The sequence below is a fragment of the Salminus brasiliensis genome, chromosome 8 (assembly GCF_030463535.1).
Source record: "Salminus brasiliensis chromosome 8, fSalBra1.hap2, whole genome shotgun sequence".
Lineage (NCBI taxonomy): Eukaryota > Metazoa > Chordata > Actinopteri > Characiformes > Bryconidae > Salminus > Salminus brasiliensis.
The window spans coordinates 38,276,287-38,299,347 of record NC_132885.1 but is presented as its reverse complement, the minus strand read 5'-3'; the positions used below and the strand labels follow the sequence as shown (position 1 = coordinate 38,299,347).

The 23,061-nt window shown below is 41.1% G+C and overlaps 2 protein-coding genes across 3 annotated transcripts in view; one reads left to right on the top strand and one right to left on the bottom strand.

Moving 5' to 3' along the window:
• parp14rs3 (poly(ADP-ribose) polymerase family member 14-related sequence 3) overlaps window positions 1-14,243 on the bottom strand; it is a 22,135-nt gene extending 7,892 nt beyond the window's left edge. The window contains exons 1-16 of one of the 2 annotated variants that reach the window (XM_072686534.1): window positions 13,899-14,243; window positions 12,005-12,192; window positions 10,972-10,996; window positions 9,999-10,157; window positions 9,554-9,790; window positions 8,003-8,239; window positions 5,300-7,386; window positions 5,121-5,217; window positions 4,882-4,986; window positions 3,647-3,709; window positions 3,338-3,514; window positions 2,658-2,824; window positions 2,524-2,575; window positions 2,292-2,396; window positions 1,102-1,164; window positions 804-980 (exon numbers count right to left, since the gene is read on the bottom strand). In XM_072686534.1, the coding sequence (XP_072542635.1) occupies window positions 804-980; window positions 1,102-1,164; window positions 2,292-2,396; window positions 2,524-2,575; window positions 2,658-2,824; window positions 3,338-3,514; window positions 3,647-3,709; window positions 4,882-4,986; window positions 5,121-5,217; window positions 5,300-7,386; window positions 8,003-8,239; window positions 9,554-9,790; window positions 9,999-10,157; window positions 10,972-10,996; window positions 12,005-12,192; window positions 13,899-14,097 (4,138 nt within the window). In that variant the 5' untranslated portion in view covers window positions 14,098-14,243. The remainder of the gene's footprint in view (window positions 1-803; window positions 981-1,101; window positions 1,165-2,291; window positions 2,397-2,523; window positions 2,576-2,657; window positions 2,825-3,337; window positions 3,515-3,646; window positions 3,710-4,881; window positions 4,987-5,120; window positions 5,218-5,299; window positions 7,387-8,002; window positions 8,240-9,553; window positions 9,791-9,998; window positions 10,158-10,971; window positions 10,997-12,004; window positions 12,193-13,898) is intronic. The other variant, XM_072686535.1, reaches the window with a different exon arrangement.
• On the top strand, window positions 14,016-23,061 carry nmi (N-myc (and STAT) interactor). Its single transcript, XM_072686537.1, has 9 exons — window positions 14,016-14,516; window positions 16,037-16,096; window positions 16,219-16,377; window positions 16,914-17,030; window positions 17,394-17,574; window positions 18,084-18,190; window positions 18,342-18,528; window positions 20,117-20,220; window positions 21,097-23,061. The coding sequence occupies exons 1-9, from the start codon at window positions 14,481-14,483 to the stop codon at window positions 21,301-21,303; spliced, it is 1,158 nt and encodes a 385-aa protein (XP_072542638.1). The 5' UTR covers window positions 14,016-14,480; the 3' UTR covers window positions 21,304-23,061.

Here is a 23,061-nt window from a genome sequence, read left to right as displayed (position 1 = left end):
ACTAGAGTTTATGCTGCTTTTGTTGTAGTAACTGTCTCTACTGTCCAGATCAGTCAGGAAGTTGGATGATCAACACCCCACCTTGTCATACAACTCCCCAAATCATCCTAAAACATTTGGGTAGAGTACCAACCATCATTCCAGAGAACACAGTTCTTCAATGCTAGGGGGCTTTATACGACTCTAGGCCACACCTGGCATTAGGAGGCATGGTGCCAATAGCTTCATGTTTATCTGCTCCAGAGAGTCCTATTCCATAGACAGCACTTTTCTACAGGGACTAGTCAAGCTGTGTGTATGTGTATATCTTTGTCACAAATGGGTGCAACTAGCTGAATGTAGCAGAATGCATTCGTTAGAAAGGGTGTCCACAAACATTTGGACAGATTGTAATAATAATGTATCCTAATAATGTTTTAAGGATGTTTTGAGGGTGAAAAGAGCTTTGTAAGTGACTCATGAAATCCGAAGGCATAAATGCCAGAATAATGGCCAAAATATGTGGTTCTTTATCCAAATATCATGAGCTTTGTTTGTGTCTTCCATGTTCTAAGGTCAACCTAACAAAGGCCTTATAGTTCTGGTACACTGTACACCTCCTCCTGCAGGGAGTGAAATTCAAGGCCATCAGCCAAGCAGCAAACTTGCTGTGTGACTCGTTGTTCCAGCCTTGGCTTCTTATACAGATTAGAGTGTCCTCTGTATATGGTATCACTAACAACAAGGTTGATTACCTGTTAATAATGTTGCCCCAGAAATTCCATATATGTATCTCTGTTGGTTGCTTAGCATTCAGTCCATACCTGTTCCAACAGCTGGGAAGGAAACAGTGCTAATTTGCTTCTCTTCACATCGTTCCAGGACTTTCTTCACCCGTAACTGCACCTCAGCAGCGGAGTGCGGCCCCATCATGTGGATGATGTAATCGCACTGCAGGTTTCCAGCACTGGTCACTGCGACTGTGTCACTCTGAAGTGGACCTTCAAAGACATCGGCACATCATCAGTTTTCCATATCAACCCAGAAGACGTGTAGGTTCACAAATGGGTTTGGATAGTTCACCAACGTACACCACTGTACTGCTGATTGTCAGGTGCTTACCATGGTTTTGACACTCCTGCTGAACAGAGGGTCCTGCTGCTTTGAATATGGCCCCTGAAACACCTGGAAACAAAGGCAAGATTTAGACTTTAGACTTTAGACTGCTGGTTCAAGGTTGGAAAAGCTTTATGTGTCTCAAGGGGAAGACATGCTACCCCCCAGTGCTGGTAGCCACCCTGCAGATGGAACTGGACACAACTAAATGAACAGTATGTTAACTCTGTTACAGTATGGCAGTCCAGGGTACAATCTCTTTGCCCTCATGCATATATAGAATAGGAGGGGGATTCATCACCATTAGATTCTAGTTCTAGTTTTTAACTCAAATATACAGCGGCATGGAAAGGTCTGGGCATCTAAGATCAAGACCCCAGGCACCATGAGAGAAGAGATTTAAGCTCTCATATAAAGTTTACCAAGAAATCAGACCTTAATTTGCTTATTAGGGCTATGGCTTGTTCACAGTCATTGTTAGGAAAGACCAGGAGATGCAAATTTCTCCTCAAACCTTGCCCTAACAATCATCAGCCATGGGTTCCTCTTAGCATCTGCTGAGCACTCTGAAACTTGATGACCACAAAGCAGGAGAAGACTATAAGAAGATAGTAATAGTCAAGTTGAGGTCTGGAACTGCTCTTAGGATTGATTTGATTGCAAACGAGCCTCTGGAAGATTTACAGACTCTGGAGTGGTGGTGCACTGTTCTACTGCGAACTCTACATAACACCATCACACAAGTCTAAGACAAAAAGAAGATGAGCTTCTACAGCTGCAGCTACAACTGGAACAAGCTGAAGGTATTTGCCATGACCCTTTTAGTCCCCCAACCTAAACATCATCAAAAATTTGTGAACAACCCTGAAAGGAGCAGTGCAGCAAGATGACCCACGAGACAGGGGGGAAGCATGCTTGTGCAACCCCACTGACCTGGTGCTGCAGGTTCTCATTTTTGTGGGGTTTTGTCAATGAAGTCGCCTCGAATTCACCTCATTGGGCACTCAAGTGAACCTAGGAACCCAGCAGCCCACAGGTTCTGCAAGAAGACTACTGAAGACTGAACTCTGGAAGGCAGGTATGTGTGTTCTGCACTTTGTTCTGAAGTAGTGAGCTACTAGTAGTGATCTTGATTATTAATTGTAGCCTGTAGTCAGGCTATAATTGGCCTACAGCTTAAAATGCACACAACGTACCATTTGTCAAGTTCATCTGGTTGTTGGTGGTGTTCACAATGCCTCGGACAGTTTCATTGGTGATGTTTCCTTTCTTTACCTCGATCCATACCCCAGCGAGTTTAACTAAGAACAGAGGACAAGAACAAATACACTCTCACTGAATCTTAGGAATGAAAACAGATTATATAGAAAGGACCCTAAACCGTTAAGGCCTAGGTATGCTCTCCAAGGGTAAAGAGAATCTAGAAACCTTTATTGTCGGGCATCTTGGGAAAGACTCTCTGGGCGGCTTTTGGAGGAGGCTAGAAATACAAAGCAAAATATTGACTTACTAAATAACGGAGCCACAATATTAATAAGGTCTCTGGTGGTACTAAGACATACCTTTGTGTTCCTCTCCTTGAAATAACAGCGATAGGCATCGAAAATCTTCTGCTCAAACGCAACCACTGTTATCTCCTTAAGGCAGGATGCCTTCACCTGAGTCAAATGGTTTTCCAATCCAGAAATAATAGCTTTGATAGACTCCTTAGCTCCAATCCCACCCTTCCCTGTGGAAATACATACATACATACATATATATATTAAAACACAGCGATGGTTTTGATTGGCTTATTGCTTTTATAAACTGGTGGTCAAACATAAAATATAATAAAATGCTCCAACGATCAATTCATAAATGTCTCCAGTTACAAAAAGCATTTACAATAAACTATTATTTGTACTTCTGCCACACAATGAATGAATTTGCAATAACTGTCCGTCAGTGTGAACGTTATCTAGCTGCTAGCTAACATTAAGCAGACTAACAGGACACATTAGACACTATTTACCTCAGAAGTGTCCATCTGTAACATGCTGCAGCAAACTGGCTGACTGGGTTTAAAACAGTGGTGAATTAATATGGAATTCAGATGTTGTGGGGTGGTCATAGGTCTGTGTATCATGTATTTTACTCAACCAATCAGATTGTAGGACCAGAACTATCTGTTTTATAATCAAATCCGTTATTTCAGCACAAGCTCTGTAAGCTAGCAATAGACAGCAATGTGCTGCATTCTCACCTGTCCCGATTGCAGGGATGGCCGCTGTGGCAGCTGCTTGACCTTCACACAGCTTCAGGACCTTCTCAAAGGAGACGGTGATATCAGCAGCGTTGTTAGGCCCAACTATCTGAGCAATGTGCTTACAGGAAAGGTTTCCACCACTTGTCAGTACCACCCCGTCTGGTTTCTGAGGACCTGTCAAGTATTACACAAGCACAAGAACACTGTATTTTCTAATTAGGCACTGCAAAATGATCTGCTACTAGTTGCATTACTTCCACAGTAACATCAGTTAGCTGCTTTATATAAATAGAAAATGGGTATTACCATGCTTCTTGCATTCATCTACTACGGACTGTCCAGCTGCTGCCAGAATTGCACCAGAAACTCCTAAACAAAGGTCAAAACAACAATAAAGAAAGGCATTACTACAATATGTTGGACACATGACTACCAGCATGCTTTAACTTGTGCTGGAACAAGCCTGATTCTGCTCTGGCACCTCTTTCAGATTGGATCCACCACATGTTTTAGTGGATCTGGCGTTTCGTTCACATGTTAAATACATTTGTCTATAGAGCTGCATCAAGATCAATCATCCTATTTTTAACAAACAACTCGATACGGTACATAAACCAATAAGCCATAACATTAATACCAGCTGCCTAATATTCAGTAGGTCCCCCTTGTGCTGCCAAAACAGATCTGACCTTCCACAAGACCTCTGAAGGCGTCCTGTGGGCCTTAGCAGTAAATCCTTTAAGATCCTGTAAGTCCTGTAAGTTGTGAGGTGCCGAGGTGCTGTGTAGGTACCCGACCAATGCATACTAGGAACACCCCACAAGACCCGCTCATGTTTTGGAGATGTTCTGGCCCAGTCGTCTAGCCATTACACATTGGTTCTTGTCAGAGTGGTTGAGATCCTTGCCCATTTTCCCTGCTTTTAACAAAATATCACCTTCAAGAACTGACTGTTCACTTGCTGCCTAATATGTAGGTCCTACCCTTTGACAAATGAAGCCGCCTAGATGAACATAATCACTTCACCTGTCAGTGGTATTAATGTTATGGCTGATTGGTGTATAACATAACTAGATGTGAACCATTGGTGATGATCAATGGTGATTATCAAATGTTTCTTCCCCATTTGTTTTCTTTGTTTAGTCTGTTTCTGTAGATGCAGGTCCATGATTGGCCACCAGGAGGGCTCTGTATGAAAGAGCCAGAGACCAGACACCAGATACTGTATAGATGTTTGAACCGATATGAATTTATTGTAAATCAGTAGGAGATTTACAATAAATTCATATCGGTTCAAACATCTATACAGTATCTGGTGTCTGGTTCTAGGGAGCAAGCCCACTACTAGTGTATGTTATGGCCGGCCCCAAAACCAGCCGGGCAAATTGGCCACACAACCAGCTGGGTAAATAACTTTGCAGTGCTCCATAATGCTCCTAATAGCTGAAATGAATACCTTTTTAGAGTATCTTTGTACAGTATAACCTGGAAATGAACACTAATATGGTTAAAATAATGTAAATGGCACAAGAACTGCTTACCTGTGTCGAGATCTAATGCGCTGTTGTTGGAATTAACAATGACGTCCACAGTCTCTTTGGTGATGTCTCCTTTTCTGAGAGACACTAGCACTCCATGAACACTCACTGGTTGTGTTTCCATATGCGAACAGCACAGAAAGTGAAAGTAAAGAGGATATTGAAGTTAAAGACACTCCAGGCTGTGGTTGGTTGGTTAATTAGTTGGTAGTTCAATAATAATATTAATAATAGGAGGGTACCTTCTGTGTCCGATCCTTGTTTGGATTTCACTGGATTTAAAAGGCCTATAGAGGTAGAGTTTGCTGAATGGGCCGATTTAGGTACATCAGGAAAACCCTGTCAAGAGAAGAAAATGATATTGCATTCAGAAATAAAACGTCATAATTTGATTAGAAAAATGCACAAAATAGAAGCATACCAGTTGGGCAATGAGGGTGTTGAACTCCTCCACTACGTCAGGGTTAGAATCCACCACATATATGTCCTTTATATTGCTTGGGGAATGTTGCTGACCATTGCTGAACTTAAGTATGGCTTCCCTGATTGCCAAACAACTGTCTTTGACAGAAAATCCAAAAGTTCCACAGCCTATTACTGGCATTGCAACAGAGGCACTATTGCTGGTTTCTGCTTTCTGGAGACTATCATGAATGGCTGACTCCATATAACAAGAGCTCAGAGAGCGGTCACTCTGGGGCAAGACAGCATAAATGAGGGTCTTGGCATTCAGAAGTCCAGTTTCACTGATGATTGTATCCCCAGCCAGTAAACTTTGCTTTTCCTTCTGGACTTTGCTGCATATGGACTGAATCTGAGGACCTGCGACTTGAAGGAACCGTTGGGCAGTAGGATTATCAAAGGCCAGTTTGCTGTTCATGGGACAAACAAAAGTGTCAGCTGTATACCACAGCAAATCACCGTCTGCAATTGTTAATGAGAGGCTATGGCTTATTTTATGGGTGTAACTCCTTGAGGGACCAGTATTGCCTGCTTTCTGTACTGACAGGTAGGCCTTGCAGTTCCACTCCTTGGCTTTAGCATTCACATTGGCTTCATTCTTCTGTATGACCTTTGACTCTCCTGCTTTAGAATAAGCCAGCGTCTTCACGACAATGGACGACACATGCTTCTTCACCACGCTTTTTGCATCCTGGATGTTTTCCTTTGCTGCTGTAACCTTCAGACAAGGGGAAGTCTCTGACCTGCAAGCGAGGATGGTTATGCCAAGGTCACGGATCTCTGGAACTTTAGACCAGTTCATGCAGGAGTCGACAAATTCCACTTCTCGCAGCGATTTCAGAGGGATGTCTTCGGTTTCTGGCGCCTTGTTCTCCAGGTAGTCTCTCACTTTCCGTGAGAGGTCTGCCACCACTTGAGCAAATCCACAGATCACAATCTGGTCCTCAGAAGATGTGATGTGAACTTTATGGGCATTATGGCTTAACTTCACTTCAGTGTCAAGCGCCTTCAAGAAGTTCAGCCAGTTTTCGCTGGTCCTCACTGCTGTTGAGTCAGGCGTAACTTGGAAGACCTCCTCTCTGAGGATCTCTGCTAATTTGTCTTCAGCTTTCTTGAGGTTTTCGGGCTCTACAAGGATCCCCAGACGATCTCCATTTCTCAGAAAGAAAGCAGGGATATGGCTTGAGAAAAAATGGTCTTGCTCAATTTTTTTAAGATCCAAGGACTCCAGAAACTGAAGGAGATGCGATGAGAGACTCACGTCTTGAATTACAATGCTGTCCTTGGCCTGCTTGATAACCTTCTCATCAGCACTCACAGCATCCCTCAAACCTTTAAGACGAAAGCTCAGAGTGGTTTCATCTGTGGACACAAATTCACCACTAAGTTTGGAATGTACTCGTTTTGCAACTAACTCAAGCATCTCTTTGGATCCCATGTGAATCACTCTCTCAACAGTGTTCCTCTCGACTTCTAGTTCTGCAGTTGCATCCTTAAGAAGGTTCTCTATCCTGTTTGAAAGGGTGCTGACAGCCTCTTTAAGGCCAACTACTACAATTTTGCCTTTTGTCTCCTCAAAGGAGATGTCAGCGTCAACTGGTAACAATAGCTTGAGCTGGTGGCAGGCCTCCTTTACCCTTTTCCAGACCTCCACCTCAGCTGGCAGCTCAGTGGTACTGTACTTGGCCAGAAAGGCATCTGCTACTCTTCTGGCCTTAAACTCCCAGGTTGGTCCAACTTGCAGTGCAGCCAAAGACTCCATGTCCACATTAATTTCCAGCTTTATATCATGGGGGGATGCAGTCTTGTCAAAAATGACATTAGCATGAACCTTCATGAGTTGACCCTGAAAGTCATTTTTGACCTGTTCATTTTCTTCAATGAAACCGAGCACCTCCTCACAAACGGGAATGCTGGTCTTTGTGGGAATCTCAGACAAAGTAGGTGTTTTCCCTGTCAGAGCCTTCTGCAGTCTTGGGTAAAAGAGCACAGTGCTAAGATCTGTCTCACAAATGCGATGCTTCCGCTTCACGACGTGCTGTGCAACTGTTGAAGAAGAAAAGAAAATTCCAGAGAGATTTATTCTGTTTATTTGAACCTTCTTAAATATTCTTACACACAAGTTATATGGACAAAAAGTACTGGGACACCACCTCATTCACTGTTTCTTCTGAACTCAAGGGTAATAAAAAGAGTCGATCCTGCTTTTGTTGGAAAGAAGACTTTCTACTAGATTTTTCTTTGCACAGCATTGTTGTCGAAACACTGGAGGATCATCATCCCACCTCATCCCAAATTTCCCAGCTCATGCCAAAAGTATTGGATGGAGCACAGTTAGTTTTACTGCTCCACAGCTCTATGCTGGGGGGCTTTATACCCCATTAGCTATGTGTGTGTACATTTGCTCGTCTGGGTGCAATTTAAATTAGCTGAATGCATTCATTACAAGGGGTGTCCACAAACATTTGGACATGTAGTGTATGTATATTCAGAGTTCATTTGGTGAAAGCAGTTTCAGCGTGTCTTGTGAATTGCTTTCTACTTAAATGTCTTGTATAAGGGTCAACCAGTACAAGAGTAACTCATTAACCAGATTCATCATAAAAAATGAAATCATGAGATATGAAGAGATTTCTGATATGAAAATGTTTTGAAAATGTACCGTGATTGTCTTCGAAGGAAATGACTGCACTCTTGGGCTTATTGACCCAGATTAAGGACTTGATGTCACCTCCACCACTCCTCTTGTTGTTGCTGAAGTACAGGGGGAGGATGTCGTCTTTCATTCTGCTCATATCCCCTTGCACCAGAATCGAGTCTGTAAGCTCCAACTGAGAAGCTCCGATGTCCATGTCCTTCAGCTTTTTGCTAGTGCACTTTTTCAAAAATGATTTTGCATCTGCAGACCATAAACATATTAATAACCTAAGATGCATACCGAAAATAAAGAAAACAGCTTTGCCCACTGCTGTCCACACACCATGCACAGGATTTGGATCCATCAGAGAAAAGGGAACAGCACAGGACCACCATTGACTACTGACATGGGAGTGACTGGAGCCAGATAACATGTCCATGTGGGGCCTGTATTGGAAGCCCAACTGGGAATCAAAACGGGCTGTCTATGGGTACCACGTTGGCCCCACATATGGATGCCCACCAGGGTCAATAATGGGACCAGGAATGGTTAAACATGGGGTCCATCTGAGTTGTACACTGCAGGTGGGGCCTAGATGGGAATACGTGAGATTAAGATGGGCTGTAATGATGGGCCCCATTCAGAAGCCCAAACGGGGTCCCAGTAAAAATGTATGTACAAGCCCACACAGAACCCATGGCCACCTGGAACCCACCTAGCCTACGTTTCACCCATGTGAGCCCCACATGAGAATGTTGGATTTGATGTCACTGCTAGGTTGAGTCCACCAGGGTCCATTACCCAAAAACATCCTGTCAAGAAAGGCTCTAATGTCAGAATCTGACCAATTACTATGCATCTAACTGTGCATCAAATAGGCTACAGTGTCTAACTGTACAAAATCACAGAGTTCTGTGTGTGATAACCTGACCACCAGCCAAATTATCTGATAAACACCAACCAGTACTGTGGTCAGAAACCATCATATTATGAATGATGGACATGGTGCACAACTACAGGCTAAGGTCTGTAAGTATACCCTTATGAGACTTACAAGGTAAGTGGATCTAATACAAGGTAGGAGTACCAAATAAACTGGCAAATCAGTGTCAAATGTACAGCTGACGGCCTTATAATATATGTCTTTCAATCTCTAGACATAACCTATTTTTTTTTCAGTCTATCCAACCTGCCAATTCCCAACCTTGGTTAGGAATCACCATATCACAGAGTGCTAACAGTGCCAGATCATGAAGCCAACCGACTTCCACTGACGCAACATCATTGGATACAAGTTTCGGAGGAAACTGACTATCCAATTCTGTCATGTTAGCTAACAGATGCAAGCACTGGCCAGCACTTGGTTGATTAAGGTGGTTGGAGGGAGGGCCAGTTGCGCTCTCTTGAGCCTTGAGAACACTACAGGACTGCAGTTTATAAAAAGAATAAAGAGTTTTACAGATTTTTCCACAAATATCCATCACACGCTAAACGACTAGGGATCATCCCTTACATTTGTCTAAGTTTAGGAAGCAGAAATTGCTAAAAGCCATGGTACAAAGCTTCTGAACTCACCAATGTCTTCTTGGAAGGTGACCACAATCCTGTCTTCATCCACAAGCTCCCAGGTGTGTTCTGCTCCTTGACAACAGCTGCTAATAAACAGTGGAATCAGCTTGTATTTGCAGGTGGGTCTGAACCCCGTTAAGACGAAGCGTCGTGGGTCAGAGTACTCTGAAACATTTCCTTCTTTATACACCGCCACAGACAGGCCGAACTCGTGCTTCTCCAGGGCCAGGATCTTCTCGACATCTAGGAAACCAGATTAGACAGTTAGACAGTATATTATGCTATTAGTTACTAATGCGACAATAGCAATGGCTCACAAAATCATACACCTATTAACCCAACCTGACATTGTGACAGACAATGGGATGCAAATTAGAAAAGCAGTGGTTCCTTTCAGTGCAGGAACTGTAATAAACCTGTAATAAACAGCACATGTTATGGCAACATTTACCAGACTGGCAGGCTACTTTTAGGATCCAGCTGTTTCTCCCATGTTTCATGAGTTCTGCGGTCTCTGTGAACTTCTCAAAATACATGAGGATGGTTTCTTTTTCATCTGTGTCAGTGGTCCTGACCAGCAAGTCCTGTGTACTGGGGGGCTCTTCATTTCCTGTCATAGAGAAACGTATATAACTAAATGTATTTGAATAAATGTATTTGACATTATACTGATTATACAGTATAATCAGTATATATTTAACAAGCAATGTAAATCTTTATATATATATATATATATATATATATATACATATATATATAAAATAAAAGAGTATATACTGTTCAAACATTGTATATACAGTATATCTAATGTAAATTGTATATACACCAGTATATACAGTATGTTGTTTACAGTATATAGTGTAAATTGTATATACACCAGTGCATACAGTGTAAATTGTATATATACCAGCATATATATAAAATAATATTTTCAGTATATACAGTGTAATTTGCATATAAACTAGTATAAAGTCTACATTTGATACCATTATACAACAGTTAGTTCAGACCTCACAATCTAATCCAGTCTGACTCTCCTCCCTGACCAAGCAGCTCTGATGTCTAATCCCTTCCTGTGTGTTTGTGTATAGTGGTACACACTCTGCTCTGGTATCTGTGGTTGTTGGTCTACTGGTGAGTAATAACTGGTTTATAGTAGGTGAATGTGCTGTGATTTGGGTTTCTATTAGCATTAGCTTTAGCCTCTACTCGGTTCTGAATGCGCTCTTTAGTGCTGGTTCTCCCGCCAATACCACTCAACATGGCATCTCTTTACAGATAAAGTCCCGCCCTTCAACAAAAGAGCCAATCAGATTGTGAGGTTGAAACTAACTGTTGCATAAATAACAGAATAACATTAACAGTATCCTGTAAAAACTTATTAGAGAAAGTATAAACAGTTGGGCAAAATAAGCAACTCATACCTTTTTGACCTTCAGAGACAGTCTTCTTTACACGAAATCCAGGAGCAAAACAGAGATAGAACAAATCTATTAGGCATACACTGTATACAGTAATGTGCAAAAGCCTTAAGCAGTCATGATAACTGTTTAAAGCTGTGTATCTCAGCAGCAAGTGGGTCCTAACATTACAATAAGTATAAATAAACATGTGCCGTTGGTCAGTAAAGTTAGTGATATATTGGTTAGAAAGTGGTCCAGTATAGTGGCACTATGATCTGAGGATTGCTGGTTCAAATTCCTGAGCATGCTGCTTGCCATCAGCAGCCGGAGTCTGAGAAAGCACAATCGGTGGGTTGATGGCCCATCCTCCCCACATCACTCCTAGTGTGATGTTGGCCAGCACAGGCGTCTGTTAGCTGTTGTTGAGCTGGAGATTCGTGTTCCTCTCCAAACATGCTGGCTAACTAACAAAGCTGCATCAGCGGCAGTTGGAAAAGAGGCGGTGGCCGACTTTAGATGTGTCGGTGGAGACATGTGCTACAATTACATTTACATTTACGGCATCTTATCCAGAGCGACTTCCAAAAGTGCTTCGCTATTTACTCAAGACTAACCTCAGCTAGTTTGAATAGACTAAAAGTTTAGATACCTTTAGGCTTAGACACTACTAAACACAAGTCAATATGGAGAACATAATACTCTAGTCTTCACCCTCCTAGTGTTGGGGGTGTTGCTAGTGATCTGGGGAGTTCACATAAATGGGTATTGGGGTATTGGCCTTCTGAATAGTCAAGATTTATTATATATTTAATGGCAATGTGCCATATTTTAATTTTTTCCCATGCATTTTTTGTTCTAATCAGCATTGCTTAAATATTTCCACCTTATCTTCCCCTCCTCTTCCTCTCCTCACTGTTACGGAGAAACCAGTTAAGTGAAACCTGTTTGAATAATTAAAACGACTGAGTCAGCGCAGCGTACTTCACCTAGAAAAAACAGGTCCTCCAGCTGCTGGATATTGTTCTGCAGCAAAAGAGAAAATCAGAACAGTCACCTTGGCCGTAGTGGCTTGTGCCGATCGGCTGTGTTCAAGCTTTTCCAGTGTGGGTTTAGGTCGAACAGGTGGTTTCATTTTTTTAACCGCTGAGCTCTGGTCCTCCAGTGGTTTCACTGTCACCTCAACATCTCCCAGACCTTTGAAACCAATCTTGTGGACTCTCTTCTCAAGTACCTTCTTTAAATCTGGGGATTAGAAATAGAAGATTAGTATTGACTAGCTCAGACTCAGAGAGTTGGTGTTATGAGTTCATTCATTAATAATTAAAACACAATAACAGTCAAATTCCCCTAGACAAATCACATCCTAATTTGACATATGAAATCAGTCCGCCAAAACATTAAAACCACCTCCCTACTACTGTGTAGCTCTGACCTGTCGAGGTATAGTCTCCACAAGACCTCTGAAGGTGTCCTGCTGGCACCAAGATTAACATTAGCATCAGAAAGCCCATGGCCCATGGCCCAGTCTCTAATTTGTCCTTCCTTGGAGCACGTTTGGTAGATACTGACCGGGAACCGGGAACACCACACAAGACCAGAATGCTCTGATCCAGTTATCTAGCCACGTTCAAGTTCGATTCTTGTCAAAGTGGCTCAGATTCTTGCGCTTGGACATTTTCCCTGCTTCCAACACATCACCTTCAAGAACTGACAATTCACTCGCTGCCTAATAGGGATATATCACTCTGACCCTTTGACAGGGACAACTGGAGGCAGATAATCAGTGCTATTCCTTCACCCGCCAGAGGTTTTAATGTTATGGCATGGGAACAAGATCCTAAGTTGTGGCCACGACTTAGTAAGGCGCTGGAAGAAGATCTCATGGCCACAACCTAGGATCTTGTTCCCATGCCTCTCTTTTTATTTATGTGGGATGTCTCCACCAGGGCTCCGTAAACTACAAACGAGGATCTCATTCACATGCCTTACTAAGTTGTGGCCACCACTTACTTTTCTTGTTCCCATGGCTGACTAAGTTGTGGCCACCACTTCATATTTCACTCCATTATTGTTTGTTTTATTAATAATATGTATTCTTTGTTAATCACAGCTTTGTATTGCTACACTGAGAATGAGGACAACCCTCAAGGTACTTCCTAAAAAAGTTAGGGTTGTTGATTGTTGATTAACAACATTTCTCCAGTTTTCCCAGCTTCATTTAGGGAATATGAGCCACAATCTGTTTGTTTTATTAATAATACGGTTTCTTTGTTAATCACAGCTTTGTATTGGCTACACTGGGAATGAGGACAACCCTTAAGGTATTAGGGTTTATTGATTGTTGGTTAACAACATTTCTCCAGTTTTCCCAGCTTCATTTAGGGAATATGAGCCACAATCACCATTAAAATAATAATAATAATAATAATAATAATAAACACCAGGTTTACTCCAGCGTACAACTGGAGACAGATAATCAGTGCTAATCCTTCACCCCACCAGAGGTTTTAATGTTATGGTATGGTAACAAGATCCTAAGTTGTGGCCACGACTTAGTAAGGATCTTGTTCCCATGCCTCGCTTTTTATTTATGTGGGATGTCCGTAACTACAAACGAGGATCTCATTCATATAGTTGACTAAGTTGTGGCCACCACTTCATATTTCACTCCATTATTATTTGTTTTATTAATAATACGGTTTCTTTGTTAATCACAGCTTTGTATTGGCTACACTGGGAATGAGGACAACCCTTAAGGTATTAGGGTTGTTGATTGTTGATTAACAACATTTCTCCAGTTTTCCCAGCTTCATTTAGGGAATATGAGCCACAATTACCATAATAATAATAATAATTATTATAATAATAATTATTATTATTATAATAAACACCAGGTTTACTCCAGTGTTCCCTCATCAACAATAGCACCGCTGGCTATGTGATCTTACCTCCTTCGTCCAAGTAGATGAGCCAAGCTCTTCGCTTATCTTCTGGATGCTCCTGGATCTGTAAAACCTCTCCTCCAGACCTTCTCCTGTTTTTGAAGTACAGCTCTAACTTGGGCTTCACCCGGTGGAAATCATCTGGAAGACCCTCCAGCTCCAGAGTCTGGTCCTCCTGACCGGGTCTTCTCTGAGCAGTGTCCATCTCGACGTTTTTTTTTAATGCTGAACTAAAAACTCAGAAATCACAGAAATCTCAGTACGTACAGAAAGACCGTCGAGAGCAGAGCTGAGGAGAACCTGCTCTCCAGGCCATCTCTGAGGAACAGTGGCCAGGCGGGCCGGACCGGACCGGGGCTTCCTTTACTTTCACTTTCGCTTCAGGAGCCCGAGAGCCGTGTGATTTCCTGGAAGGAGAGGACAGCCGTCGACACAGACGACAACGACGACGACGACGACGGGAAGCTGGGTCAAATAACCCTCAGTTTAAAAGTTTGGTTAATTTCTCTGTGTTTTGGATTATTTTGAGGGAGTAGCTGCTGCAGTAGCTAGCTAGCTAACTATTAGCCATTAGCATCCGCTCTTGCCATGTCAGCTACAGACGAACAGAAAGTCAACGGCGAGGTGAGCTTGTTTCGTCTCCTGTCAGGACTTTAACAGGCTTCTTTTATATTTATTTATCATATTTAACTGTTCATTTTATTAAAACGTGAAGTTTTAATGAACTCAAGCGTTTAGAAGCTGTTTCACTGGGAGCTAGCTAACTCTGCTAGCCCTGCTAGCTTGCCCCTATAGCCAGCAGTAAATGAGCTACCCAGGTTACCCAGGGTTACCCAGTCGGCAGAAACCTCGTATCTATCAAACATCAGAAAGCTGGAGAATGAGAAAACCCTTAAATGATTATTTATGATCTTAATTTGATAGCTATATTGCAACAAAAAAGTAATAAAAAAAGCAATACAATCAGTCAGCCATAACATTAAGACCACCCCCCCTAATACTGTGCAGGTCCCCCTTGAGCTAATTGAGCAGTATTGGTGTATTGCTGCTGTTCAGCAACTGATGTATTTTATGATGTATAGATTTCTGTGTTATTATATGTATTGTGATAAATTTCATGTATTTCAAAATTATGATGTAGTGTTTTTACCATATCACCCAGCCCTATGTTAATGGATTAATGACTTATCTATAGATTCTGAGTAAAAGTGTTGAAATAATAATGACAAAATAGTGCTGTCAAAATAATAACCAGCTGCCACCTACCGGTCCAACCAGCAGGCCCCCCTCCCACCCACCACCACCCATAGCAAACCAGCGGTACACCCGCCTACCACTGCTACCTGTTTAGTGACCATGTTAAAACCTAAATGGACTCTATGGTAACTAACTGCACTATTAATATCACCACTATTAACTATCTGCTGTATCTGGTTTGGTCATTTTTATCATTAATGTTTGAATAGTTCTGATCAGAGGAGGACGGGTCAGGTCGGGTCCCCCTTGTGAGTCTTGGTTCCTCCCAAGGTTTCTTCCTCCAGCTCTGAGGGAGGTTCTCCTTGCCACTGTCGCCGTTGGCTTTCTCACTGGGGGTCTTGGATCCTTCATGTCTTCTTATGTTATTTCTTTTTTGTCTCTGTCTTTTATTAATTACTAATTATGTAAAGCTGCTTTGTGACGATTATTATAAAAAGCTATACAAATAAATCCGACTTGACTTAACTGTCAGTTCTGACATATATCTTCTAAATGAGGACGTATTTTCCCGTGACTTTGTCCTCATTCAAATTTTCACTCAAAATCAGTCACCCATACTTCCATATTTCATATCTATGAGGTGCTGCCCAAAGACGTATTTGTTTGTAAAGGTTTGACAATGAAAAGTGACAGCGACAGCCTAAAGTACATCTATGATCATATCACTGGGACTGATCGTGGATGTTTCATATTTTTCATTTTTACCACAAGAAAAGGGGAATTCCAAGTGTGAATGGGGTGTGTATAATTGGAATCCATGAACAGTTATGGCATGTAGTCCTGATTCACACTTGGAAATTCCCCTCTCTTTCCCACTCAGAATTCCCAGGTGTGTTTGTTACCGGCTTGTTGTTTTACACGCTGTGTTTGATTTGTGTACTGTTTAGCCTCTCAGCACGGAGCCGCAGCAGATAAGCGATGCTATGGACGAACTGGAGAAATGGAAGGTAAGCTTCAGCACAATTACACTTGGGCGAACCACAGAATCTATTCTGTACCATTTGGTGTATTTGGTTGTGGATCTGATGGTCAGTTGTTTCTTTTTTAATTCATTTGTTCCCCCTAAAAGAAATTAGTGGAGGAGGCAGAAAGAGAAAAGTCTACGCTGCTGCTGGAAAAGGTGGACACAGAAGACTTGAAGAAAAAAGTCCAGCAAGAAACTTCTGATTTGATGAATGCTGAAAATGATCTTAAAGCTATGTTTGACAAAACAATTAAAGCCATACAGGTATGCACACACACACACACACACACACATTATATATACAGTATATGATGTGTGTGTATATATATATACTCACTTCAGTGTGGGCTAGTTTCCCAGACAGGGTTTAAGTCTTGAGAATTTCCCCACTGTGGGACTAATAAAGGATTATCTTATCTTATCTTAAGTATAGTACTGGAATATGTATTATTTTCAAAAGAATCTGGGCGGTAATCTAATCCCAGATGCAGTCAGAGAAGCCAAGGCATGTTTGATATATATGAAATTTGCTACTTCTTTTATATAGAATGGGAGTTGCTAGGCTAACACTGCTAACAAACACTGGAGTCTTAGTAATTTCTTCTCTGTAAATACACGACAAAGACGGTTTTCTTTTCTGGATAAAAAAACATTACTGTTTATTTTTCAAGTATTTTGTTATACTGTTTACTGTAGTTATTATTATGCTATGGTAAGTCATAGGGATGAGATTAGGCCTGTTTGTGTCTTATGGAGTGTTGAAATGTCTTGTTGTCCTCACTAGTTCACTGCTATTGCAGGAGGAAATGAACTTTCTTGATAATGCTAATCAGGATCTGATGAAGAAAATGCAGCATTGTAAAGAGCAGTTCAAGGTCAAGAAGGCTGAGTCGGACTCTTTGCAGCAGAGATTCAAGGTACTGGTTCAGAACCTTGTTTGCAGCAGGTTACAACGCCACATTTCAAGTCGTATCTATCATTGTTTTTTTCTTATTGAAGAACTGTACATTCTACACCCTACCTAACTGATTGAGATGTATATAATTTATTAATCCTTTATTATTATCATCAGTTTCCCAGTAGTGCGGATATTTTTGCCAGTATCATGTGATAAATAGCACAAGCACAAGGGGGCGCCAAAAGCATGCACATTCTCCATTGATGCATGTTGTTCTTTAGGACTCACAGGCCAATGAGTCCTTCCATAACTACCATAAAACAGGCATTAGAGCGTAATGTCCAGTGTCCAGCTCTTTCTCACCACGGCTTTTCCTTCTCAGATCAAAGCTCAGATCCCAGCCAAAAAAATGAAGTTCACCCATGTGGACAACGAGGAGACAGATGGGAACGAGGAGACAGGGGACGCTGCTCAGAACACCAGGGCAGTGTTCACGATCACCCAGCGACCTTCTGTCCTCCTGAAAGGTGGCCAAGCACTTATCACGTTTGAGGAGGAGAAAGGTAAGCCCAGACAAGCTCTAGTTTCCTTTCTCCGACCACATTCTCCTCAGCAGGGGGCACTAGCCCTGTCCACACCCCAGCCCAACAGGAGCACATGTGAGCCATTGCTGAAGACTGAGACTAACCAATTAAACAAGTAGGGTAAGGTGAGCTGCAGGGGGCCTTTGCTGATAAGACCGGTGACCCCTGCTCCACAGAAACCCACAGAACAATGGAGTAACAGGGCTGTATAATGGATAGGGCGACAGAAACTCCACTAATCCTGAAGGAAATTGCACATATATATGCACAAGCATTTAAGACATATATGCATATTTATGTATTATTATAGCCGAGATAATAGCGGAAAGGTGGCGCTCAAGTGACATGACAAGTGAGAGGGGCTTGTAATGTAGCTTGTAGACTTAATATATTAATAGGGAACAGTTCATTACAGTTAATTTATTAATAGGAACAGTTAATTACATTGCTTCGGAAATCCTCATTTTCTTCTACTTACTTTCCTAAAGTGGCAGATCAGATCCTCAGGCTGGCGAAGTGCTCTGTGACCTGTGACAACTCCAAGGTCGACGTGAAGCCGTACGGCTTGTCTCTAGATCCCTCTGTTAAATTCGAGGTATAGTGAAACCGATATAGTGAAACAGCTATTGATGACATGAAACTAAAATAAAATGGATCTGAGTAACACTAGTAACACAACATTGTAACAGTGTGAAGTATATAATAGTGTATAGAGTACATCTTCTGGATCTTCTGCTTATCTACAGGTGCATATTACGGTGTCCAAGAGAACCATCAAGTTCTCCAATGCCCCTCCTGTCCTGACTGAGGATCGAATGAGGGACCGCTTGGAGCTGAGCTTCTCCAAGCCCAGCCGCGGCGGGGGAGAGGTGGAGACAGTGGAATATGATGCGAAGACTGGAACAGGCCGCATTACCTTCCTCAACACTGGAGGTCTGTCCATGTTGGAAGGGCTGGGAAAACAAACTAAACTTTTTGTTTTGTTTGTTTTAAGCCTGTATTTGTGTATTGGAAGTGGATTCTCATGTAAATTCCACAGCAGATATGATTTAGATGTTTTTTAAACTGTGAAGATCTTCAGTCTCATACACTGGAAAGATTTAGAGTTAAGTCAGCTGCCTCAATGTATTAACTCTAGGTTTATTCATTTACTTTATAATTTCAAGTTGTTCTAAATTTTACACCATAATTACATACATTGCAGCATTAGTTTCATGTTAGTTACTGAGAGCTTAAAGTAGTAAATAAACATTAATAACTATTACCATTACTATTAACATTAATAACTGAATACCTTCTAACTGAACAACTTCTAACGGTATCACTTTCTTGGATGGTCCATTATAGAGGTCTCGTAGTCGCTCACCTGACATTCAACTAACATTTTTAATTTAATTTCTCTGAAGTGCAACTGAACTCTATGCTGAATGTAAATGTAAATGTCTTTTAAATGTATCCCCACACTCAACCCTAACCCTAACTTTACCCTTTTAGGACTAGGTTTAGGGTTGATTCAAGGGAAAGGTGCAGGGTTCAATTAAATACACAGTCATTTACATCCAAGTTCAGTTGCATTTATTATATATTTAGTTGTAAGTTGAATGTCAGGTGAGCATCTACAAGGCCCTTTATAATGGACCATCCAAGTAAAGTAAACCCCTTCTAACTTCTAACTAGTTAATTAATTTAGGTGTAATTACGTAGTGGCATTAATAACAATCCTTGGGCAAGGCATAGAATTCCGCATAGAATACATTCAAATCAAATTAAAATCTAATAAAATAGTAATATAGAAATGTACTGCCAAAGGAATGCAACATACAGTCTAAACAGAAAAAAGTACTGTTCTTTAAACAGTACTTATAAAGTACTGACATAAGGGGGGTAAGATGTTACATACACAGATATGCAGAGAGATGCCCAACTAACATTTAGCTGAATGTCTAATAAAACGCAACTGATCTCTTAGTCAAATGTAAATGATTACCTATTGAATGTAACCCTGCACCTAACCCTAACATTAACCATAGCTTTTAGTTTAGGGTTGAGTTTTAGGGTTGATTTAAGGTTATGATTCAACTTTGCTGAGTTGAGTTTAATACATATTCAGTTAAATTTGTAGTTAAGCATCTACGAGCCATCTATAATGAACCATCCAAATGAAGTGATACCCAGTATTCAGTATGTAGTATTGAATACAGCACAGTATTGTTGTATACTGGATGCAAATAAGCTGCAAGTCACTTTGCCTAAGTGCACTTTCTGAAGTGTAGATTCCACAAATTTTAATCAGTACCAAAACAGGATGTGGACAAGACATCCTGTGCATTTTTGCCATGTTTTGGTCAGTTCTTGACTTTTAAGGCCTTTGAAAACAAGCAGGGTGGAGAAATTATGTAAAGTGTAATGTAATTGTAATGTAATGTGTAATGTAAACTTGCTGTAGTCTGTAGTAACTGTTCACTCTTCAGTGCAGTCATGTTGCGTCTACAATAACATGCATTGTTCCTTTCACTTTCAGTTGCAGAGAATTTGGTTCTTAAACAAAGCTTCTACGTAGATTTAGGTCACAGCACGGAGGTCAGTGTGGCACCACTTTATGAATTCCAGTTGAAGAAGTTTCAGGTGAGTCTTCAAGTGAACATACAGATCTTTGAGCCAGTCAAGTTAGCATGGATTGGGTGTATTTGGGTGATGGAAGTTGTTCTGTAGGTTAGCTGCTCCACAGTGGTGTGTCAGTTGCTCTGCATCACTCACCGGAGTTGGAGTTCCCCTCTGGTGTTGCAGTGTTGGGATTTCCGAGATACTACCACGCTTCTTTCACTGTCATAATTCTGTTATAACAGAATATTATGACCACACCTGGTTTGGAATGAACTTGGCCTGAGACGTCACAGATGCCAGGTAACGACAGGGTTTGCTGTACATATAAATAAGCGAGCACACCAGTCAGCTGTAGCAGAGTCCAAAATGTTTGTCATCGGCAAAAGATGTGATTTGACAGATATCCAAAAGTAGTGAAGAAGTACTGAGAATGGACTGAGAATGGACTTCCAACAACAAAATAGTGGAGCCCCAAGGTCCACTCTGGCGAGTGGTACAGAGCAATTGACATTTAACCTCTATAAGATACACCTTCCATCACCTAGTACAGACCAGGGGTGGTTATTCCCACTATTAGGTTGGTGGTCCTAATATTCTGATATGACTGTGTATTTATAGTGTTCCTCAATCCTGTTATGCTATGACCATTTCAGCCCAGCTTTCCTTGGTCTTCCACTGAATATTTGCCCTAAACTATTAAACTATCGTTTAATTGAATATATCAACAAGTATTAGTTACAATGATACAATGATACAAATACAATGGTGAAATCCCATGGAAATGGCGATGGATGCTCAAATGTGCAGTGCGAGAGGACTTCATGATTAAAACTCGGAAACCTTGATACTACGTTTTACTACTGTGTTATTTACCGCTCTGCATGTGATCCATTCTAGACGTTCTCAGGGGTTTCGAAGCGCACTGTGCTGCTAAATGGCATTCAGGATGTGACAGATGAGGAGGATCTGCAGGACCATCTGGAGATTCACTTCCAGAAGCCCAGCAATTATGGCGGAGAGGTGGAGACCATTAAGTATGTGTCTGCTGGAAAGGAGCTGAAGGCCTTCTTCGTTGAGGACTGCGCTGAAGTGGAAGCTCAGTAGCCAGAGCATCTGTTGTGCCGAATGCAGCTCGCCTCTCCAGACACTGAAAGCCAGTCAGGTCCTTTGCCATAACTGCGTGTCCAAAAATATTAAATTTTGCTTTACTTTGCTGGCTGTACGATTGGGTTTCATTAGGCAAATATGTACCTTCGATAGGAGCATGAGCTCCACTGATGTGATGTCTTGATGCCCTGTGCCCCCTTTTGACAATCATGGCCTTAGAGCCTATCTTCATATACTCAAATAGTTAACAAATCTGGTGGAAGAGAATAGTAACAACTTTAAAATCCGGTCTTGGGTTTGTGGTCAACATTAGATGTTGAAAAGCAGATTGATCAAAAAGCATCTTTCATGTGCCATCAATAAGTGTTCCCAAAAATCATTACTATCAAACAGAGACAATGTTTTTAACACTGTTACCACATTTTCTGAGCTTTCAAACTGTCTATAGTATGAAGCCCAGCTGCTCATTGGCTGGATGTTCCTCTAACAGACCCCACAATTGTAGAGATCTTGTTCAAATACAGCCTTTTAGAGTGAGAACTTCAGCACCTTCAACTGACTACTCTGGACAGTAATGTAAAAAGCAGCAGATAAGTGGAGCTCCAATTCTCAGTGAGAGCCATAAACTGTATAGTAATAGTAAGAGCGAGAGGCTACAAACGTGAGGCAGCTAAACCACTGTAGCTCTCACTGTACGGGGATTCTGCGCTCACTCTGGGGAAATCATTGGAAATTCATGTTCTGGTGTATTTGAGCATAAATGCATTCTGATGAAGCTTATTCTTTATTCTTGCATATATGTACATGTTCTTTATATTCTGTCCCACAAAACATTCATCACTGGAAACTAGAATGTGGACCTGATGAATGGACTATAAGAAATGTGTATTGTACTGGTATTGTGTTTCTATATATATATATATATATATATATAAACAGAATACTAGTATTAATAGAAATTCTTCACTTGTTAAGTTGATATTTTGGAAGGATTTTGTGCGACAGTGATATATATATATATATATATATGTACACATACACAATACCAGTCAGGTTTGGACACACCTGGTTGAATGTGTGCTGATGATCATCTTAAAAACATCCAAACGCTAGGGGGGACCATATTTTTTGGACACATAGCAGTCCACTATTAGGGGTTTCAAGTAGGCCCAAGTTATAAATGATTTGGTTAGATAGGCTATTTAGGCTATTTATCAGTTTTGCTAAATTAAGTAGTAAATGTGTGTGTATTAATGTACATTAACATTAACTGTAGCTGCAGGGTTTGAGAGGCATTTCCACCTACTCACACACACACACACACACACACTGCCACGATCCTACAACGTAGGCCTACTTAAACCATTATTTTATAGAACTATATGTGGCCAAATTTAAGCACAAAATACTAATGCACTTAACCCATATTTGGAATTGTGTGACAGCCATACAAAAACCCATTTATTAATATGTTTACATGTCTTCAGGTATTCTGGCTGATCTTTATGCATAATCTTCTCTTTAAAATTTTTACCTTAAAAAGTGCCTTAATTGACTTTAATTACGCTTAATTTTGAGGTCTATGGTTTAGGTGACTAGACTAAAGGTTATTAGTAAATCCAATAAGTAAACAGAGGAAGCTTTAGTATCAGCAAAGTATCATGGTGTTTTTTCTTGATTCTCGTCCTGTCTTCCTATCAGTTCATTTATATGTATAAGTCCATAATGTGCCTATTAACGCTGCTCATGTATGAC